The 22,353-nt window shown below is 41.1% G+C and overlaps 2 protein-coding genes across 2 annotated transcripts in view; one reads left to right on the plus strand and one right to left on the minus strand.

Annotated features, from left to right (window-relative positions):
* LOC138757166 (perilipin-2-like) lies at nt 1–10,949 on the minus strand. The gene is made up of 7 exons (XM_069924070.1): nt 10,889–10,949; nt 10,701–10,738; nt 9,933–10,128; nt 5,585–5,667; nt 2,133–2,397; nt 1,666–1,841; nt 1–559 (listed from the first exon to the last, which is right to left on the minus strand). Exons 2-7 carry the CDS (start codon nt 10,719–10,721, stop codon nt 164–166), a joined length of 1,137 nt encoding a protein of 378 aa, XP_069780171.1. The 5' UTR covers nt 10,722–10,738; nt 10,889–10,949; the 3' UTR covers nt 1–163.
* Nucleotides 10,950–18,755: 7,806 nt separating this feature from the next.
* Nucleotides 18,756–22,353, plus strand: part of haus6 (HAUS augmin-like complex, subunit 6) — a 47,853-nt gene continuing 44,255 nt past the window's right edge. Inside the window, exon 1 of the mRNA XM_069924089.1 lies at nt 18,756–19,080. Within this exon, the coding sequence (XP_069780190.1) occupies nt 18,974–19,080 (107 nt within the window). The 5' untranslated portion in view covers nt 18,756–18,973. The remainder of the gene's footprint in view (nt 19,081–22,353) is intronic.

Here is a 22,353-nt window from a genome sequence, read left to right on the forward strand (position 1 = left end):
GTCTGCTAAGAATTTATTAAGTGTATAAAATCAAAATTTAAAATCTTGTTCAAAGCAAGAGATACACCACAAATATTCATTAGTATTACATCATATGCCAATTGTTACTTGGAAAAAATGAATGCAGTCACAAGGTTCTGCATGGTATTGGGGGGAAAAATGCTCAATCATCACAACTGTGTTTCTGCTCAGATTGTTCCTCCTCCATGATCTCAGCCTCCACTTCCTGATCAGAGTGCTGTGATCCAGTCAGCTGTGGGTAAAAGGGACCTACCATCCAATTCAGGGGAGTGTTGTTGACTAGATAATCCATTAGTCCATCCAGCAACTCTTTCATTTTAGTCAGTTGATCTTTGCTCGTGGAGTAGATCTGATCAGGAAGTTCTTTGAAAGAAGTTTTTGACATCATATACTTTTCCATAGGTGATGGTGTTATGCACTGAACTTGCTTTTGAATATTTTGTGGTAAACTCCAAATGCTGCTTACAAGCATGACACAGCCAGTCTGCAATTGTTGACTCAGATTCTGTGCAATAGCCATTGTAGGGGAGTCAATTTGCTGTAAAATACAGTTTTTAAACACATAAGATGCAACAAATGTTTTCAATATCCTTGATTTAAATGAATTCATTTTGGCCACCTAGCTAACTCAATCTTTCTAGGTATAAAAGGAAACTTTACATAGTTGCGAGAGCTCCAAATATTCAATATGAAGAACTCAAACCTAATGATGTCATACATGTTTAAACACAACCTTTAATCTCTGCTATCTTGTACCACAAAAATGATACGGTTTGTATTTTGCCCTGTCCAGCTATCAGCTGCTGCAATTCCTTCTTTGGAAAAAATCCTTACATACTCCCATAAAGACTTCTAACATCCAATCACAATCTGTTTATTCTGTTTCACTGTGTACTTTAATCATGTACATCATTGCTGATTAGGCCATATTTTGAGTTTACATACTTTTCTCTGCCACCACATTGATAGAGGAACTGGAGACTGAATCTTAAAGTTACTTTCAGAGCCAAGGGCGCTTGACCTTATTTATTTTAGAACATTGCAAATCTAGATGAACTGGGAACTGTTTGGCTCCATCTGATTTTCACTTCCTGCCAATGTTAAACCAGCTTTATTTATCTTTAAGAATACATTTGTGCAGAGGGACTTGGGAGTACTTATACACAAACTGCAAAAGGTTGATTTACAGATGCAACAGATAATTAAGACAAATGGAATGTTGGCCTGCATTGCTAGAGGGATTAAATTTAAGAACAGGGAAGGTTCAGCTGCAACCAAACAGGGTACTGTGTTCCCTGACATACTCAATCTAGAAGACAAAAGGATAGTTTCATCGAGTGTATGGATCTACCTGCAGATGTCTGCCCTTTTCAATCTGGGTCCAAATCAAGTTTGTCCACTTTGGTATAGCCCCTTAGCATAAAGCTGAGAGCACAAAAATTTAAAGCAAGACACAAATTAATTTTTAACAGCTGGAAGGGGACATTCTATACATTAATCAAGAGAGAAACAAATTCACACAAGTAGTTCGGCATTTTGTCATGGAAGTTTCAATTCCTAAAAAGACCTGGAAATCAATACATTAACTGGAGAAATAACAATCAGCTAAAAAGGATGAGAAAATAATACATTGTGTGTACTTACAAGATCAAAGTTATGGTGGAGCTGAGAAATCACTTCTGTAGTTTGTTGTTTAGCATTAATGATTGCAATCATGGCTTGTTCATAAGTTCGCTGGCATACTTTACTAGAAAGTGACTCCAATCTTGTATAATAACTTGGCAGCAGTGCTTCAGAATCATTACTCTTACCCTCCTTTGCTGCAATTGCAAAACAGACTACAGTTAGTATTTGATTACAACTTAATGCAGCACACAACTGACAATCTCATTCAAAGACCATCTCAAGTTACCCATCAGTTTATATCCTAGCACCCAAAAACAAACTTCCTGGCAACTTTCAGAAAGAGATCAAAACACAACGTTCTGGATCAAAACGCAAACTCAAGGTAAATTTGAAAATCATATGGATTTAGAAATCATTTGGAAACTCAAGGTAAATTTGGAAATCATATGCAACATTCTACTTGGAGACAACATGCAGTTTCTCACCTTGTTCATTTCCTGTCAGTGGAAGGTAGTGGTCCACAAGCACTTCAGAACTGGTCAAGGCAGAATTAAACCCATTGTTCAGTACCTTAGCCACATGCAACTGAAGCACATGGTTCACACTGCTGTTCACTATAGCCATGCTCATTTCCACACTTTCATGGACAGTTTCTTTTGTCTTGTCCACTGCATCAGAAATTTTGTTTGCAAAAGTGTCCTTGACCCCAGACACTTTGGTAGCAACCACATCCTTGGCATTAGCAATAATCTGATAACAAAATGAAGAAAACACAAGCAATTCAAATGGTTCAAAATACAGATTACACTATTCAAAAAAGAAGGGATGCAGCAGAAAGGAAATTATAGACCAGTTAGCCTAACCTCAGTGGTTGGGAAGATATTGAAGTCAATTGCCAAGCATGAGGTTACAGAGTAGTTGGAGGAACATGACAAGTTGGGCCAAAGCCAGCATATTTTCCTCAGGGATAATCTTGCTTGACAAACCTGTTGGAATTCTTTGAAGTGCTAAACAGGCTGGATAAAGGGAGATGTTGTGTATTTAGATTTTCAGAAGGCCTTTGACAAGGTGCTGCATACAAGGCTTCTTAACAAGAGGCTCATGGTACAACAGAAAACATACTAGCATGGGTAGAGCATTGACTGACTGACAGAAAGCAGAGAGTCAGAATACAGGGATCATACTCTGGTTGGCTGCCAGTTGCTAGTGGTATTCCACAGGGGTTCTTGCTGCTTCTTTTTATGATGTATATAAATGATTTAGATTATGGAAATATGACCAAGTATGCAGATGATATGAAGGTAGGTGGGGGAGCAGGTAGTGTTGAGTGAGGACTTGGACAGATTAGGACAGAGAAGTGGCAAATGAAATATAATGTTGGAAAATATATGGCAGAAGAAATAAATGGGCAGACTATTTTCTAAATAGGGAGAAAATTGAAAGCACCCAGATGCAAAGGGGCCTGGGAATCCTTGTGCAGGATACACTGATGGTTAATTCGGCAGTGAAGAAGGCAAATGCAATGTTGGCATTCATTTCAAAAGGAATAGAGTACAAGAACAGGGATTGATTTTGAGGCTTTATAAGGTACTGTTAAGACCTCACTCAGAGTATCGTGAGTAGTTTTGGGTTCCTCATTTCAAAAAAAGATGCGCTGACATTCTAAAGAGGGTTCAGAAGGAAGTTCAAAAGGATGATTCCAGGAATAAAAGGGTTATAATATTTTTTAAATTTAAATTTTAAATTTACACATACAGCATGGCAACAGGCCATTTTGGCCCATGACCCTGTGCCATCCAATTACGTCCAATTAAACTACACCCCCGGTACATTTTGAACAGTGGGAGGAAAACTAATAATCTGGAGGAAACCCATGCAGACACGAGGAGAACGTACAAACTCCTTACAGACAGCACAGGATGTGAAGCCTGGTGACGATTGCTAGCGTTGTTAAGGCATTGCACGAACCACCACACCAACTGTGCCGCGTTTGATGGCTCATGGCCTGCACTAGGAATTTAGGAGAATGAGGAAATTCTCATTGAAACATTTAAAATGGTAAAAGGCATGGACAGTGTAGATGTAAAAAGGTTGTTTCCCCATAGAGAGTCTAGGACAAGCGGGCACAACTTCAGGATGGAAGGGTGTTCGCTTAGAACAGAGAAGTGGAGGAATTTCTTTAGCCAGAGGGTGGTGAATATGTGGAATTTATTGGCAGCCATGGAGGCCAAGTCATTGAGGGTTTTAAGAGAGTGATTGATAGCTCTTTCAGAATGTCAAAACTGAGTACTTTTGTGTTTTACTTTAGATTATTAGTACTTAGTGTTTTTGTTTATCTGTTATTCTTCATGTACTACATAGCTTCTGTTATATAAGCCTCCCCTGATGAATATTATTTGAAACCAGGATTCTATACTTTAATCTCACTCTGCATGGCAACCTAATTTTTAAATATATATAGTTCATACTTGTGTAAAACATAGATAAAATTGAGTTTAATAACCTTCAAAACAATTGTACTTTGTACAAGTTCATAAAAAAATGAACAGTAAAAAGACCCTTTCACATTTTCAGCTGCTGCATTAGCTGACTTTGGAGCAACATTTATTGGGTATCAGTCAAAAAAATTAAGAATTAAAAAAATGTGGATTTGCATTTTGTTCTTCAATATATAGCAGGTAGAAGACAGAGAGTTGGAATAAATGGCTCGTTTTCTGAGTGGCAGGTGGTAACCAGTGGGGTACCACAGGGATCTGTATTGGGACCCCAGCTGTTCACAATTTACATTAATGATCTGGATGAGGGGATTGGATGGAATATCTCCAAATTTGCAGATGACACTAAGCTAGGAGGGGTTGTGTGCACGGAAGAGGGGGTCAGGAAGCTCCAGTGTGATTTGGATAAATTGAGGGACTGGGCAGATACATGGCAAATGCACTACAATGTGGATAAATGTGAGGTTATCCACTTCGGTAATACAAACCGGAGGGCAGATTACTATTTGAATGGCAATAGATTAAGAGATGGGGAAGTGCAGAGAGATCTAGGGGTACTTGTACATCAGTCTCTGAAGGCAAGCATGCAGGTACAGCAGGCGGTTAAAAAGGCAAATGGTATGTTGGCCTTCATATCAAGAGGGTTTGAGTATAGGAACAAGGATACCTTACTGCAGCTGTACAGGGCCTTGGTGAGACCACACCTGGAGTATTGTGTGCAGTTTTAGTCACCTTATCTGAGGAAGGATGTTCTTGCAATGGAGGGAGTGCAGAGGCGATTCACCAGGCTGATACCTGGAATGGCAGGAATGACCTATGAGGAAAGATTGCGCAAATTGGGATTGTACTCGCTGGAGTTTAGAAGATTGAGAGGGGATCTCATAGAGACATATAAAATTCTGGCAGGACTGGACAGAATGGATGCAGATGGGATGTTTCCAATGATGGGAAAATCCAGAACCCGGGGCCATGGTTTGAGGATAATAGGCAAACCATTTAGGACCAAGATGAGGAGGAATTTCTTTACTCAGAGGGTGGTGAATCTGTGGAATTCATTGCCACCGAGGGCAGTAGAGTCAGGTTCATTAAATATATTTAAGAGGGAATTAGATCTATTTCTTCAGTATAAGGGTATTAAAGGTTACGGAGAGAAGGTGGGGACGGGGTACTGAACTTTAAGATCAGCCATGATCTCGTTGAATGGCGGAGCAGGCTCGAATGACCTACTCCTGCTCCTATCTTCTATGTTTCTATGTTTAATTATGGTTTAATTATTGGTTAACAAGTGGGTCAGCAAATTTTCCAATCAGAATCAGCGTAACACAAGAGAAATACAAATAAATTCCACTAATTCACTACAATTAACATTTTGAATTTAAACTAGTGAATGAGAACCACTGGAAATTAACTCGTTGCTTCACAATAATTAAAGAAGTTAATACCTGGTTTGTGGGGAGGAGAAGGAAAGGCAGTTTCTCTTCCATTCTGTCTAATCCTTTGCAGGCATAGTCATTTGCAAACGTAACTACAAATCAGAGTACAAATTAGATTTTCTAACATTCAAATTTGTCAACTGAAGAATTTCCAACAAATATAGGTGAAAATAATCTAATGTATTCAAAATCTTTGAAAGGCTCCAATTCCATCACTAAATAATTTTTACATCTGATTTTACAAATTATTTGTCCAGATAGTGGATTACAATTCATAGAGCATTGGCTCCTGTACTTGGAAATAGTTTTCCTGTCGCAAATTACTACACATGTATCAGTAGGGATTGGGCAAATTGATTAAGAACACAAGAAACAGCAGGAGGCCATCTGGCCTATTAAGCTTGCTCCACCACTTAATAAGAACATGGGTGATTTGGCCATGGATCCTGCTGCTCAACCTACCTTTTCCCTTTATGCTTTAATTTTCCAACTATACAACTATCTGTGTCTTAAATATATTTAACGAAGTTGCCTCTCTTTCCTTAGTCAGAATTCCACAGATTTACTACTCTGTGAAAAGCAGAACCTCCCTCTCTTTGTCCCAAATTCCAGTGAGTATAATCCCAGGCAACTCAATCTCTCCTCATCAGTTAACCTCATCTTTGGAATCAACCTGGTGAACCTCTTGAGTACTGCCTCCAAAGCCAGAACATTTTTTCTTCAGTCTGCAGACCAGAGCTGCATGCAATACCGTCAGTACAACCTCACCAGTAATCCTTGCTCTCAAATTCAATCCCTCCAGCAATAAAGACCAACATTCCATTTCCCTTTTTGATGAACCCCTACTCCTGCAAAATAATCTTTTGTGATTCAAATCCAAGCACTCCCAAGTCACTGCCCAACAGCATGCTGCAATCTTTCACCATTTAAGTAATAACCCAATCTTATTTTTCCTTTCAAGGTGAATGACCCCACATTTACCAAAAGTGTACTCCATCTGTCAGAAACTTGCCAATTCTCATAACCTATCTATGAACGCTCTGCAGATTCTCTACATACTCAACACAATTTGATTTTGCACTCAATTTAACTTCACAAACCTAGATGTGTTACACTCAGTCTCCTCTTCCAAATCATTTATGTCTATAGTGAACAGTTGTGGGCCCAGCATCAGTTCCTGTGGCACATCACTCATCACCGATTCCCAACCAGAGAATCACCCATTAATTCATATCCTATTTCCCCTTTTGATTATCTGTTGCACTTGCAAACCCACCTTTTTGCAATTCATGCACAAACACTCTTTTCACAACGCGATGCAATCTTTCAAAATTCAATTTTCATGAAAAGTGGGTGATCTCACATTATTCACATTGTATTTCATCTTCCAGATCCTTGTCCACTTGTTCTTTCTTTCATTTCACTGAATACTCACCCTAATATTACATATAATTAAATGAATGGAATATATGCTGTCCATTAATTAATTAATTAATTAATTAATACCATGAAACATTTATTTTTTGTGGGAATTGTATTACCTCAAGATAGGTCATTTCAAACACAGACAGGGAACCCATGAATTTGCATTGGAGGCAGCTCAGAGTAGTTAACGTCCAGCTTTCTTTACAAGGAAAAGTTTAGCAGGTTGGTCCTTTACTCATTCCCTAACCTAACATTTTAGAGGTATTGAAACGTACAATATTTTGAGAAACCTAGTTAGACAAGGATTTTGTCCTGTCCATGTTGAACCTGAGGAGTGGGGCACATTTATAATATGCAGCTTTAAGCCTTGTTTCAATTGATTGGCTACAAAATGTTACGAGCCCAAAGGACCCCAACACCCAGCAGCAATAGACATTCACCAAGACAAGTGGTTTTTAAAACAAATGTTATTTTTAATCAACTTTAAACATGAAAACAGAATCAAACTTTAACTTATCTCTATACTTAACTAACCCAAATGTGTATGTAATCTGTGTGTAAATTTAAGAAAAGTTCTTTGGTTCACAGTTCAATCTCACTTTTCCTTCTTCCAAGTTCTCTGGATGCAGGCAATTCTTATACTGTGCACAGAATTTAACATGTATAAAGTTTACCAGGCTTGGTGCTTGAAAGGTAAATGTTTACCACTCAGGAAGGTTCTTGTAGGGTTTGCAGAGAGAGATTTGTTGCTCCAGGATTTCCACAACTGAGATACCATCATTAGTCACCTCAATGTCTCGCTGATGAATCTTGCCCCATCAGGGGTTTCCAGATGGTAACCTCTTTCTTCAGGCTATCACCACAGAGTTCTATTCTGTTCCTCTTATTCCAAGAGAAATATCAGACAGATAGCACTTCCAGCCATCCACTGCTTTGGAACTTTCTGTTTCCAACCAAACAGGCTAGTTTCAGCCGTGACTATTGAGTCTCTTTTCAGTGTCACACACACGAGCTGAAAGGGCTCGTTTTCTCTCCCTCTCTTTTCATCTGAGACTGGCAGAAAGCCCATGTGACTCTCTCACTTGCAACAAAACCCCCACCTTCTCCAGCAAACAACAGGAATTCTTCTCCTTAGATGTTGTCTAAGATAAAAACCCAGGAGTGACCTTTCTGTGAGCACATTGCAAAAAGTTACTTGTAGCCAGTTTGTCTCCAGTCCATTCATTTTATGACATCAGTTCAATTAGCACCTACTTGTGAAATGTGCATCACATTCTCCAGATATTTTGCAATGTTATTGAATATGAATTCTTCAGTCTTTCAAATAAGATCTGTTTTAAAATGTGTGTATGTATGTAACCCACTAATCTTACCAAAATCCCAAATATTTATAATCCATTACAATACCCATCTAAATATTTCTGAAATGCTGCAAATAGTACCTGCCTCAACTAACTCCTTTGATAGTTTGTTCCCTATACCCATCATTCTCTGTGTAAAAGGTTACCCCTCTAGTTCCTATCAACTCTCTCTCCCCTCATCTCAAGTTCATTTATTGTCATCTGGTTGTACATATAAAACCCGACAAAACAGCATATCTCCAGACTATAATGCACACACATTGAGATACAGTACACCCTACACACTAACAACATCTATACATAGTGATCCCAAATAAATATATATGAATAATTTACAGATTTCAAGGATGTTTCAACAGACTTACTGCCTACGGGAAGAAGCTGTTTTGCAGCCTAGCGGTCCTGGTTTTTGTGTTCCTGTACCTGTTCCATGAAGGTAGTGTCTCCTCTGGTTCTTGATCCTTCTACTCTGTGCTTTCACCCATCTAATCTTCTCTATGAAATCATCTCTCACCCCCCTACTGCAAGGAATAAAGCCTGTTCTATCGCTCCCTTTGCTCAGACCTGCAAGTCCTGGTAACATCCTTGTAAAAATCTTCTCTTCATCTTCTCCATTTTAACAATATCTTTCCTTTAGCATATACCCATCAACTCCTCCCATCCATAACTCTCCTGCCAACCATTGAGTTTAGGTGTAATTTAGATAGCCACCAGCCAGCACATCTTTGGGATCTGGGAGAAAACTGGAGCATTTGGGGGGGAAAACAGGCAAGCACCACATAGACTGCAGCAGAAGTCAGGATCGAACCAGAATTTTTGATTCCGTTATCACCATCATTCACGGAATGGGTTCTTGCTGATATTGGCATGGCTACCAATATCTGCCCCTATTGCTATAAACAAGAATTGCAGCCTGCAGATATTCTCGTAACATTGTTAGGTAAGGAGCTTGTTTCAGCAAAAATGAATTATGTGCAATGCATTTCTAAGTTAGGATATTGAGAGACCTGGAAGCAGGCTTTAGTAGGGGTATTTCTTGAGCTATTACTCTTGCTCCTCTTGGTGGCAGACATGATAGGGCTAATGGTTCTAAAAAAAAAGTATTTGTTTCTAGTCTTGGTTCAAAAAAGTCCTAAACATTTAGAACAGTTTTAACATTAAGAAATCAAAATCGGCTGTTGAAATTAGGCACAAAACGAGGCCTTAAAGCATAAGTGCATCCAATTATTATAAACTAGAATGTGACAGGGCAAAGTGGAACTGTAGCTATCATTTTTCAACTAGGCAAAAGGTAAGCAGTTCTTAGATCATTTGCTTTATTGCATAACTCTTACAGCACCGTGTAACACAGCCAAGGACAGAAGTAATACTACAATCACACAGTATTAATAAATATTCTACTTACCACAAAAATACAGTAATAGTTATAACTCATATTGAATGTTTTTCAATAACAGCTTCAATTCTGGTACATGCCATTTTGTGAACTAGATGTTTAATTCAATTACATTCCAGTTAGACAATAACCATCACAAATCTGAATCAACAACCAAAGGATTCCCAATTCTTACTTTGTGGTTCCAGCTTCTGGAGAATTGGCATAGCACTGGTGACAGCTACAGCTGTAATGGCCACCACACCTTTCTCTGTTGCTTCACACAAGGATCTCAGATAGGGGTGATTTATCTTTGTCCTTCTATAGGCAGCATTTACCATATTGTAAGCAGCAGTGAAAAGTGGCAAGTGGGCCACTCGAACAACCACGTTCTAGTAAGAAGACAAAGCAAATTCAGAACAAAACATTTTTCCTTTAGACACATCCCACCCCAGCACTATGCTGCAATAAATATTGCCTTCGTATTACAGTTTCATGGTCCAAAGCAGTCATTATCATTAGACTGCTTTCAGGAACAAGTTTAAAAAGTAATCATTCTTAGACACAGCTCAAACGACTTGCAGGCCAATCCAAAAATGTGACAAGTGGCCAGAAAAAAACCCCCGGAGTGGGTCCCAGAAAGCCCTTGACCATGCTAGATTCGTCAGTGGACTAGGATCAGATGGAGAAGCACCTGGAGTGGTGACACTCCTACTACTTGGGTTTAATGAAACTTAAAGCCCCTTGCCAACATTAACACTGCGTCTTCGTGTTATTTCACTCATTATCTACAATTCACAATTATGCTTGTTAAAAGAGCTCTGTGGGCATGAAGCAATGTAGTTTAAAGACCTGGCGCCAAATGTTAGGGCACAAAATTGGCCTGGTAATAGTAACCGAACAGTATCAGTAACTTGGAAAGTGGTGCTCACTAGACCCAAGTAGAGTCTATAAAGAAACGTACCTGAGACATTTCCACGGCCATCGAGACTGCCGCCCTCTCTAGAAGAAAGCAAAGTTCAAACCTTTAATTAAAACGTCAGTGTGGCTTATTAACTCCCCAGACTTCCCGAGACAAAAGACTTAAATATGGACTTCATTCAAAAGCAAAGATCAAACGTGGCTCCACCGACAAACGCTTCCCGGACCGACCTGACCAGCCCCGCTACCGCCCGACCGCCGCGCAAACTCCGCCCGGCATGACGTCATGCGCGCCAGCTGACCGACGTCGCCACGGGCAAGGTGCAAGTGCAAGGAAGAGCACCTGCGGAAGCTGGAGGGACACAATGGGGAATGCAGCATTGGGGCGGTCAAAGATTCGCGCCAGGACCTCTTCAAGTAGTTGACTGGCATCGATTGCAAGCTCGACGCAACAGTATTCTCCGGTCCTCGGTGCAAAACATGCAGGCAGCACAAGTACAGAGAAACAATACAAATGCAGGACAAGGATTCGTAGAAACAAATCAATACATATTGTTTCATAAATATGGTTACCATGAGCTGTGCCTTTGGTCGTTCAGCATTCTCACTGTCCCTGGGAAGAAGCTGTTCCTCTGCCTAATGGGGCTGGCTCTGATACTCCTGTATCTCTGCCCTGACTGGAGTAGCTGAAAGATGCTGTGTGCAGGGTGGAAGGGACCTTCAGCAACTTTGCACGCTTCTTCAATGATCCCGATAGAGCATGTCAATGGGGTGTAGGGAGACTCCAGTGATCCTCTCTGCCACTCCATGGTCCTGTGGATTGACCTCCAATCCATTTCTCTGTTGCAACTCTAGTACAATGTGATGTAGCTGGCCAGGACGCTCTTGATAGGGCTCCTAAAGAAGGTTGACCTAATGGTAGCTGGTAGCCTTGCCCATTTCAGTTGTCTCAGGAAATGCAGTCGCTGGTGCTCCTTTAAGACAAATGAGATGTTAAGAGTCCACGATAGGTCACTAGTTAAATAAATTCCAAGTCCACAGTCATCGCCTTAATTTTGTCCACATTAGGACTAAGGTTGCTACTCTTGCACCATATAAAGAGATTTTCTACCTCTTCTCTGTAGATCATCTTTGCTGCTGAAGGGGCCAATTACTGTTATGTCATCTGTCATCAAATGTTGACTGACCATTTCTTTCCATGGATGCTATCTGAGCCAGAGTCCTTTCATCTTCCTTTATTCATTCAAAGGACAGAAGGACGTGGTCATATTAGGTTAAGCTTAGATGGAGAAAAAACGTTGACATGGGTGGTGGAAGAAATCTTTTCTGTGCTGAACAACTCTGACTACGAACAAGAAAGGTTGTGGTCCCATATCCACTGTCAGTGTTGGCTGATCTTGGCTAAATGCTGACTAAATTTGTATTAAGTACCCCTAATGGAGGAGAATGTTACAAATTTGTGACCACTTTTATGATCAAGACCAACATCCACTGTGAGGATAAGAGTATGCACTAAAGATGTGTTAATCCAGTAGTCAAGGTGTTGATGGTGCCAAACTCACCGGTTTACAAAACTATTGAATGTTTGAATGTCATTTCAATTAACATCCCACCATACTTTTAATTTATTTTTTGGATAGATTTATATTTATTTATTATTGTCACATGTACTATGAGTGAAAAACTCTTTGTGTGTCCTTCATAGGCTTGCAGGGTCAACACATTCCAATGCCACTTTGAAAGAAAGTAAAAAAAGAAAAGAAATAAAGTCACTTCAGAAGCAGAGAGTGGTCAAGGATCCTGCTTTCTTCTCCAATGTAGCTACCTTGGCTGCCACTGGATGTTGATCTTAAACTCTCCACTCCATCTTTTCAATCCTGGTCCTCATTCAAAGCATCAGAAGACACTGGGGCTTGTCCCCTTGTGGGAGTTGATTCTCCATCACACCTCCTTGACCTCTGTGGCTGATTCCCAGTTTTCCCTGCAGCCCCGCGTCTTCCATTCAATGTCCTTACAGTAACTGCTCCCTAGACTTTCCTACCTCACAGTTTTCCCAGCATATCAAACAATAATTTTTTTCAGCAAACTTGGTGAATTTAAAGGGAGTGTCGGAAACAGAGTCCCAGTGCATTTAAAAGGAGTGTGGGAAACAGAATCCAGTTTTAAAGGAGTGCAGGAAATATGATCCCTATGAATTTCAACACAAGGACAAAAGATAAAAGTGTTACAAGCCCAGAGGACCCATAAAACCAACAGCAATAGATATTCACCAAGACAAATGGTTACTTAAACAAAAGTTGCTTTTAATTATCTTTAAATGTGAAAACAAAATCACACTTTAACTTAACTAACCTAACTCAACCCCCTTCTAATTCTAAGTTCACATGTATGTAAGTTCAGAAATGTTCTTTGGTTCACAGTCCAATCTCACTTCTCATTCCTCCAAGTTCACTGGTTGCAGGTAATTCTTATACAGTGCACAGAATTTAACATTTATAAAGATTACCAGGCTTTGGTGCTTGAAAGATAAATGGTTACTGCTCAGGAAGGTTCTTGCCAGTTTTCAGAGAGAGTTTTGTTGTTCCAGGACATCCACAACTGATGTACTTCCATCAGCCACTTCAGTGTCTTGCTGACGAAACTTGCCCCTTCAGGGTTCTCCAGATGATAGCCCCTTTCTTTCAGGTCACCACGGAGCTCCTTTTTGTTTATCTTATTCCAAGTGAAACATTAAACAGCCAGTCCTCTCCTCTTGCATAAACCACAAGGGCCTTGACCAGGCCTTATTCCAAATGAGGCTTTCCACAAGCTTGCCAGCTTGTCCTGTTCCAGTTCCAGCTGCTGCTGCTAACTGTAGCACTGGAGAACTCAATTCTCTCTCTCTGAGAAAAAGGCTGTTTGCAAAACCTCATGACCCTCTTAGAACAGAAAGTTCTCCTTCAAACTGTCTGCAGCTCTGACAAGATCTTTCATCTGTTGCCTTTTGTAAACAACAATTCATTAGTGAAGTCTCTTGGACACTCTCAAAAGCTCTTGCAAAAGCTGTTAGCTCCAGTATTTGAAATAAGATCTGTTTTAAAATGTTTCTATGTGACCTACTCTAACAAACCTTTCCCAATTTATCTCCCAAAAACATATCTATATACTCTGTTACAAAAGGAACCACTCAAATCAGTCCCACTATTCAGTATGATAATGTTGATCTACCAGGGCTTCAACTCCTCTTCAGTGCCATATCCCCACAGTTCTCAATCCTCTTGATGCATCATCAATAACTCCAAAAGACTTTAAGTTATGTAAAACTGATAGGCTTTTATTCACAATAGAATGGAGGATGGTTGACTGTCCTGAACTGGGGAGGGGCTCTGGAACAGTCACCTTTATTCAGAAGTCTGTGGGAGGAGCCACAGGTACAGTCAGCCATGGGTGAGGCCAAACAGTTAAATATACAAATAGTGGTTTCCCACACCCCTGATCTTTCAAAAATGTATCCAATTCCACTCTATATACTTGCAGAATATTATAGAATTCCACTGCCCTTTGTAGGATGAAATGTAACTGTACCTTACTTTTAAATAATCAGTTCCATATTTTGTAATTATGTGATCTAATTTGAGTCTCTCCCATTAGTCTTCTTCTGACTATCCACCCCATAGGATGACGATGGTCCCTTTCAGTCAGTTTGCAGGGTTTGATATGTACATCTTGGAGGGGCAGTAGGGGCAGAAGCTCTGTTGTGGCTCTTCCTGTGCTTTTCCTCTGTTCCCTCTTTGATCTTTTTCTCAGCAGCATCCCTCCACTGCGAACGATCTTAAGCCAGATTTTCCCACTTTGAGCTTCTTGAGGCTCCTGTGCAGAACATCCTTGTACCATAGTCGCTTGCCCCCTCGTTTTCGGGTACCACTGGACAGTCAGCCATACAAGATGTCCTTGAGCAGTCTTCCATCAGGCATTCTGATAACATGTCCTGCCCAGCACAGTTGGGCTGACATGACCAAGGTTGAAACTACTGGCATTCTGGCTCGAGAAAGGACCTCAATGTTGGAGACCTTGTCTTACCAGGTGATTGTCATCAAAGAACGTAGGTGATGCTGCTGCAGTTGGTCAAGCTGACGCAAGTGATTTTGATAATGGGGTCCACGTTTCACATCCATATAGCAAGGCTGATATGACAATGGCCCTTGCACTTGGTGGCCAACTTATGTTCTGTGCCCAAACCCGATCTTTCAGCTGACCAAAGGCAAAGCAGGCCTTTCTGATTTTTGACTCAATCTCTACATCTAGAGAAGCTGAGGATGTTATTATGCTGCCCGGATATCAAAACTTGTTAGCAACTTTGAGACAAGTGTCATCAATGAGGACAATTGGATCTTCGTAGCTTTGGCCAGGGACCGGATGATACTAAACTTCTATTAGTAATAATCCTCAACATCCATTGGAGCGCTTTCATCCCTAACGTCGAAGTACTCGAGATGGCAGAGGTCGACAGCATCGAGTCCACGCTGCTGAAGATCCAGCTGCGCTGGATGGGTCACGTCTCCAGAATGGAGGACCATCGCCTTCCCAAGATCGTGTTATATGGCGAGCTCTCCACTGGCCACCGTGACAGAGGTGCACCAAACAAAAGGTACAAGGACTGCCTAAAGAAATCTCTTGGTGCCTGCCACATTGACCACCGCCAGTGGGCTGATAACGCCTCAAACCGTGCATCTTGGCGCCTCACAGTTTGGCGGGCAGCAACCTCCTTTGAAGAAGACCGCAGAGCCCACCTCACTGACAAAAGGCAAAGGAGGAAAATCCCAACACCCAACCCCAACCAACCAATTTTCCCCTGCAACCGCTGCAACCGAGTCTGCCTGTCCCGCATCGGACTCGTCAGCCACAAACGAGCCTGCAGCTGACGTGGACTTTTTACCCCCTCCATAAATCTTCGTCCGCGAAGCCAAGCCAAAGAAAAGAAATTAGTAATAAACATCTCAACATTTGCCCTGCCATGCCTTCTTAGTTCTTTCTTGTGATATTTTAGTAAAATCATCCCCCACCCCCCATTCTTCTAAAATCCAAAGTATAGAGGCTTAAACTGTTTATCCTCTCTTGATAGGACAAGACAATAGGAGCAAAAGTTGGCCAGATCTTTTTGAACCATTTATTTTCAGTCTCTTTCCATTCAGAAGGAAGTGCAGGATCCAAGATTCAGGTGTATTCAAGAGAGCAGGAAACACGATATGATGAACAAACTGCCAAACTATGAACTTCTGAACAAAAGAAAACTGGATTATCAATGTTTTATTGCATTGTTGACTCGATGAATAATGTTTTAATTTAAGCCTTTCTTTCCTTACTTTAATTCTGATTTCCCCCCCCCCCCACCCCCAAAAAAATACAGTGAGAAAAAATAGTCTTTGTTCTTGGCCCACTCTTTTTGGGGGACATCCTACCTATTTTGCAGTTACTGATAAACAAAAAGCTCTGAACATAATTACATGTCCCGGGTCAATTACCTATTTGTGCAGCCAATCACATTTCTTACTAACTTCATGAAACTTTTAAAATTGCAGTTATTATTCTTTTACATGAAATGAGTAAAGCATAAACATTGCAATACTGTATAACAAAAGCTGTCAGGAAATGCAGAAATCCATCAGTAAGGAAGTGTTGAGAGGATTTAAAAAGGCATAACATAGGCAGAGTCAAAATGGTTCATTAAAAATAAATCATGTTTAATAAGTTTGATTGTGGTTTATTGCATATGTAACCAAATAAATACGAGTCTTTCTCAAATGGATTGAGGAGGAAAATTTAAAGAAGCTGAGTGTTGTAAGACTTACTGCTGGTTAAAATGTGTTATAGAAGGACAGGTCAGAAAGAAAACAGAGCCATATATTCAGATACAAGTTGACAGGGTAAAGGAAATCTCTTGAGTATAAGGAGTGGAGCACATAGTGAAGAGAAAAATAAGTCTGGGCTAAAAGAAGTTTTAAGATGGCTTAGATCAGATGGGAACTGAGCTAAGGAATGGCAGATTCAGTTCAATTTGGAGAAGTGCAAGGTGCTGTGTTTGGGTAAATCGAACCAGAGCAGGACTTACTCTGCTGTGAAACACTAAAATCTGCTGACACTATCATCAACTGCTACATCTTCCCTGGCTCCTCCACCCCCACCCACTACAAGGACAGGATTCACCTTATCCTCACCTACAACTCCTCCACATCCAATATATCCGCTATTTCTGCCATGTACTGCATATCCCACCATATATGTAACCATCTTCCACTCTCCTCCCCTCTCTGTCTTCTGCAGTGTCCACACCCTCCTTGACTCTCTTGTTCATTCCTCTCTCCCCACCATTTGCCTAGTTCCATCACCATTTTGGGCTCCAAACAGTCCTTCCAAGTGAAGCAACCTGCTTGTGAATCTGTAGAGTATCTGTACAGTATCGAATGCTCCCATTGTGGTCTCCTCTACATTGGAGAGTCTGTACGCAGACATTGCTTTGTAAAGCACCTTGGTTCTGCCTGCCACAAAAACTGTGATCTCCCGGTGGCCACCCATTTCAATTCCTTGCCTTATTCCCTTGCTGACTTGTCTATCCATGGTCTCATGCACTGCTAGGTTGGGAAAGTCTGCAAATTGGAAGAACAACACCTCATAGTCCTGCCAACTGGATGGCATTAACATTGACTTTTTTGGTTTCCAACAACTCCCTCCTCCTCCATCCATAGTTCTCCTCTCTAGCTTTGCCTCTCTCCTTTCTCCCAGATCTGCATTCAGAGCCATTCCCTCTCCCAATCAATTCTTACTTTTCCTCTCCTGTTTTGTTTATTGGTCTGTGCTCCTATCCTTCTGACCAGCCTGCTTTTTACTTATATCTTGAAGAAGGGTTCTGGTATGAAACATTGGTTATATATCATTACCTTCTATGGAAGCTGCAAGAGCTGCTTTGCTTCTCCAGAATTTCTGTTTCCAGAACTTAATCTGTTAATGGCAATGCTCTAAAAAGTGATATGCACTAGAGAAATCTTTGGTGCACGGTGCATAGCTCTTTAAAGATGAGTTGGGAAGAGTGCATTTGGGACACTTGCTTTATCATTCAGGGTGTCGATACTTTGTGTTGATATTATACAACACATTGGTGATGCCATACTTGGATTATTGGATACAGTTTTGGATACTTAGCACAAAGCATTATATAAAATTGGAAAGGGCACAGAAGAGGTTTACAAAATTGCTGCCACGATAGGGGAAGTTGAATTATCCTGAGAAACTGAAAATTCTCGGCGTGTTTTCCGAAGCCCATTGGTTGAGAGGGGATCTTTGAGGGGCACAGACAGATAAGGTGAATAGTAACACTTGTGTTTCCCGAAGTAGAAGAATCAAAGACGAGAGGGAATAACTGGCTGGGGGCGGGGGCTGGAGACTTAGAAGGAATGGGTATTGTTCTTTCGAACAAACTGCTAAAGTGGCAGAGGCTTGTATGTTAGTTTCCTCGAAAGAATACTTGGATAATTACGTGGATGGAGGCCCAATGCGGGGTTATAGCAGGAGGGCACATTGTTCGACATGGACAAGCCGGGCCTGTTTCCGTCCTGCAGACTGCCTCAATTCTGCTAGGTTTTCTAATTACAGTACTTGAGTGTATCGTACTTACCTTTTGTTAATACTAGTAGGACTCACAAATCTTTCACCATGCCTTTTTTTTTTAATTTTCCTGCCAAACACGCTGTGAAAGTACAGGGAAAAGTTACCCAGGTTGGGTGGGGAGGTAGGAGGAGGATAAAAAAACGCGCTCTTTCTACCAGTCTCCAATCAGACGGGCCATTCGCCAACCTCCAATCAGACGGGCCATTCGCCTCCCGCCAATCAGACGGGCCATTCGCCTCCCACCAATCAGACGGGCCATTCGCCTCCCACCAATCAGACGGGCCATTCGCCTCCCACCAATCAGACGGGCCATTCGCCAGCCTCCAATCAGACGGGCCATTCGCCTCCCACCAATCAGACTGGCCATTCGCCAGCCTCCAATCAGACGGGCCATTCGCCTCCCACCAATCAGACGGGCCATCCGCCTCCCACCAATCAGACGGGCCATTCGCCTCCCACCAATCAGACGGGTTATTCGCTTCCCGCGGCATATTGGCGCCGCTTGACGAGGATACAACAGAAGGGGAATTGTAATGGGCGGGCAAGTGAACGGAAGTTGATTAGGATAGAAAAGAGTGAGCTGGACCGGATTAAACTCAACTCCAGGACGGCGAGAGGCGGGTTGGATCTACCGGGACGTAGTGCAGCGTAGCGGCCTGGCTTTGAAGGCCGCGGATGGCGGGGGGCTGGCGGAAGGCATGCCTATGGAAGGCGCTGCTGGCTTTGGGCTTCACGCCCATCGGGGATGACCAGCGGACGGCGAACCGCACCATCTTTGGCGTGTGAGTGAATCGAAGCCCGGTTTCACATCTAACGAGTCCCACCATCGCGTCTCGAAGCCCAGGATAGGCAGGAACTTTTCTCTCTAGAGTGTAGGAGACAGAGATATTCTTGTAGAAGTGTACAAGATGAAGAGGGACGTTGGTAAGATGTAGTCTTAGAGATTTATCCAGGGTAGGGCAATCTGAAATTTATTGGCATAATCTGAGAAGAGAAAAATTGAAAAGGAACATCAGGGGCAACCTTATCACATTGACAGTGGTAGGTATGTGGAAATAGTTGCCAGAGGAACTAGTTGGTGGAGGCAAGAACAATTACAATGTTTAAACACACTTGGACTTGTACATGAATGGGAAAGATTTCGAAGGTTTCAGGCTGAATGTAGACAAATGAGATTAACTTGGGTGCTGTAAAACTGACGAGCTGCAAGGGCAATTTGGGGAAATGCAACTGTACACTGTCCTTTCCATTCTCCTTCCCACCCCCCTTGCCATCCAAAAAACAACTGTTCATTCTTGCTAAGATTTCTATTCATGCTGCAACTGCGTTTGACACTCCTGATGAAAGGCTCAGGTATGAAGTATCAACTACTTTTTATTTCCTGTTGATGCAGCTTGACCTGCTGAGTTTCTCCAGCACTTGTGTGTCATCTTGATGTCAGGTTGCTGGATTTGCTGATAACAGTAGGGTAGAAGATCAAGTTGTGAAGAGGATATGAATATGCTGCAAAGCAATATACATGAGTGGATAAAAATCTCGGGAATGAAGTATAATGCAGGAAAACATCAAGATGGTGATGCTTCCAGCAAAAATAAAAGTATATACTGTATTGTTAAACGTCAAGAGATTTGCATGCCCTAGTTCATGATCCGCAGAAAGCTAGTATGCTGGTACAGCCAGCAACAGGGAATTAAATATAAAATTAAGGAGATCATGATGAGAATGGCTTTCAATCCTGTTTTTGTGGATTCTCAGGCAGCTAATGAGATCAATGTGGGAACCCCAGAAGCAATTAATTACTGCCTGAGCATGTGTGTAGCTTGAGGAGATGCATTACTTCCATCACTTATGCACAGCCATTTTATACTCTTGATGCATGGCTTCAATAGATGAGAAATTCAAAGGAGTCATGAAGAATGTTGCATTTCTTCAAGGAGTATTTGAGAACATCCTTGTATCTTTTCCCCTATCTTCCAATGACAGTTTAGATTAGAATGTTGGACATGGGAATGATGCCTGATGTTTCCAAAAATGCAACTGGGCCCTCAATATTTGAAATGATGGCCTGGGAGAGAGCACTAACATTGGTTGGCTGGTCTTTCAGATGTATTTGGAGGGTTTTGCATTGTTTGAAGTATTTTTGTGGTAAATTTTAATGTCCACTGTAAGTAGAGAAGGTGTCACAAACTTTTAGGGTGAGGATCACTGTTGCCCAGCAGCCAATTGGCTTAATGCCAGCTCAATGTCCTGAAATTCAAGTATACTTTTCCTCAAATAGTATTAATGACATCTTCTTAGGAGAGTTGTTGATATGAGCCCAAAACCCAGCAGCAATAGATATTCACCACGACAAATGGTTACTTAAACAAAAGTTGTTCTTAATTATTTTTAAACATGAAAACGGAATCAAACTTTAACTTGTCTCTATTAATTTAATTAACCCCCTTCTAATTCTAAGCTCATGTGTTTGATGTGTGTGTAAAGTTAAGAAAAGTTCTTTGGTTCACAGTTCAATCTCACTTCTCCCTCTTCCAAGTTCTCTGGTTGCAGGCAATTCTTATACTGTGCACAGAATTTAATATGTATAAAGTTCACCAGGCTTTGGTGCTCAAAAGGTAAATGTTTACCGCTCAGGAAGGTTCTTGTAGGGTTTGCACAGAGAGAGATTTGTTGTTCCAGGATTTCCACAACTGGGGTACCACCATTAGTCACCTCAATGTCTTGCTGATGAAACTTGCTCCATCAGGGTTCTCCAGATGATAACCTTTTTCTTTCAGGCTACCACAGAGTTCCTTTCTTATTCCAAGAGAAACATCAGACACATAGCACTTCCAGCCATCCGCCGCTCTGGAGCTTTCTGTTTCAGTTCTAACAAGCTTCCTGGCTTGCACTGTTCGTTTAGCTGTCTTTCAGTGTCACACACACACTGGCTGAGAGAGTTTGTTCCACCCCTCTCTCTCTCTCTCTCTCTCTCTCTCTCCCCCCAATTGAGACTGCTAGAAAAAGCCCATGGGACTCTCTCACTTGACACAAACCCCCCCCCCCCCCACCTTCTTCAGCAAACCACAGGAGTTATCCTTCTGCTCCCATCTGTTGTTTTTAGGTAAACAAAACCTAGGTGTGACCTTTCTGTGAGCAACTAAAGATACTTGCAAACAGCCAGAGTGTCTCCAGTCCAAAACAATGTTCTATTCATTTTATGACTTCATTTCAATTAGCAACTACTTGTGAAATGTGCATAGCATTCTCCATAGTTTCTGTAAAGTCCACTGAATATGAACTCTTCAGTATTTCAAATAAGATCTGTTTTAAAATGTGTGTATGTAGATAACCTACTCTAATTTTACAAATATATATATTCCATTACATTGTACACAGCTTTGGCCTTGTTTAAGGAATTTCTGTTAATGCCTTTAGCATTTCTGAGAAAGTTTGAGACTAAACCAGGAACAGAAAGCATGGACTTGTAAATGTTGTGGTTTAGGAGAGACAACCTAATGGGTGGATGCAGGGAGATTTAGTCTTGTGGGGAAACAAAACATCACTGTTTAAAAATAATGGTTTGCACTTTTAAGATGAGGAAAAATATTTACAGTCTTGAGTCTTTATCAGTACTGATTCAATGTTGATGCCAAACTCTATTTTACTGGATTATTCATTAGTCTGTCTTCATTGTTCAATACTAGATCTAAAATAGTTAATTTACTTTTCTCAAAAAGCATGTTTTATGCTCTGAATTTGTCCTCCATGTCTTGATTGCTAACTTGGCTTTTGGATTATAATTTCCCAATGTTTTTCTGTTGATGCCATTGCCTTGAACTGAAACGCATTTGTCCCTCAACAATCTTTCAGCCACAGATTTCACTGTTCTTGTTGACAGTGCCATTATTCACTTGGTTCTGTAATATTGAGAATATTGGCTTTTTAAAGATTTTTTTGCTTCATAATTTGGACCCTCACTGCTGATACTCTGGACAGAACTTCATACAACCTATGTAATATGGTTCCTGTGTCAGCTCTATCCTTCCCCTAAAGGAAATATGAACTGTGGCTAT

Source organism: Narcine bancroftii, chromosome 1 (assembly GCF_036971445.1).
Source record: "Narcine bancroftii isolate sNarBan1 chromosome 1, sNarBan1.hap1, whole genome shotgun sequence".
Lineage (NCBI taxonomy): Eukaryota > Metazoa > Chordata > Chondrichthyes > Torpediniformes > Narcinidae > Narcine > Narcine bancroftii.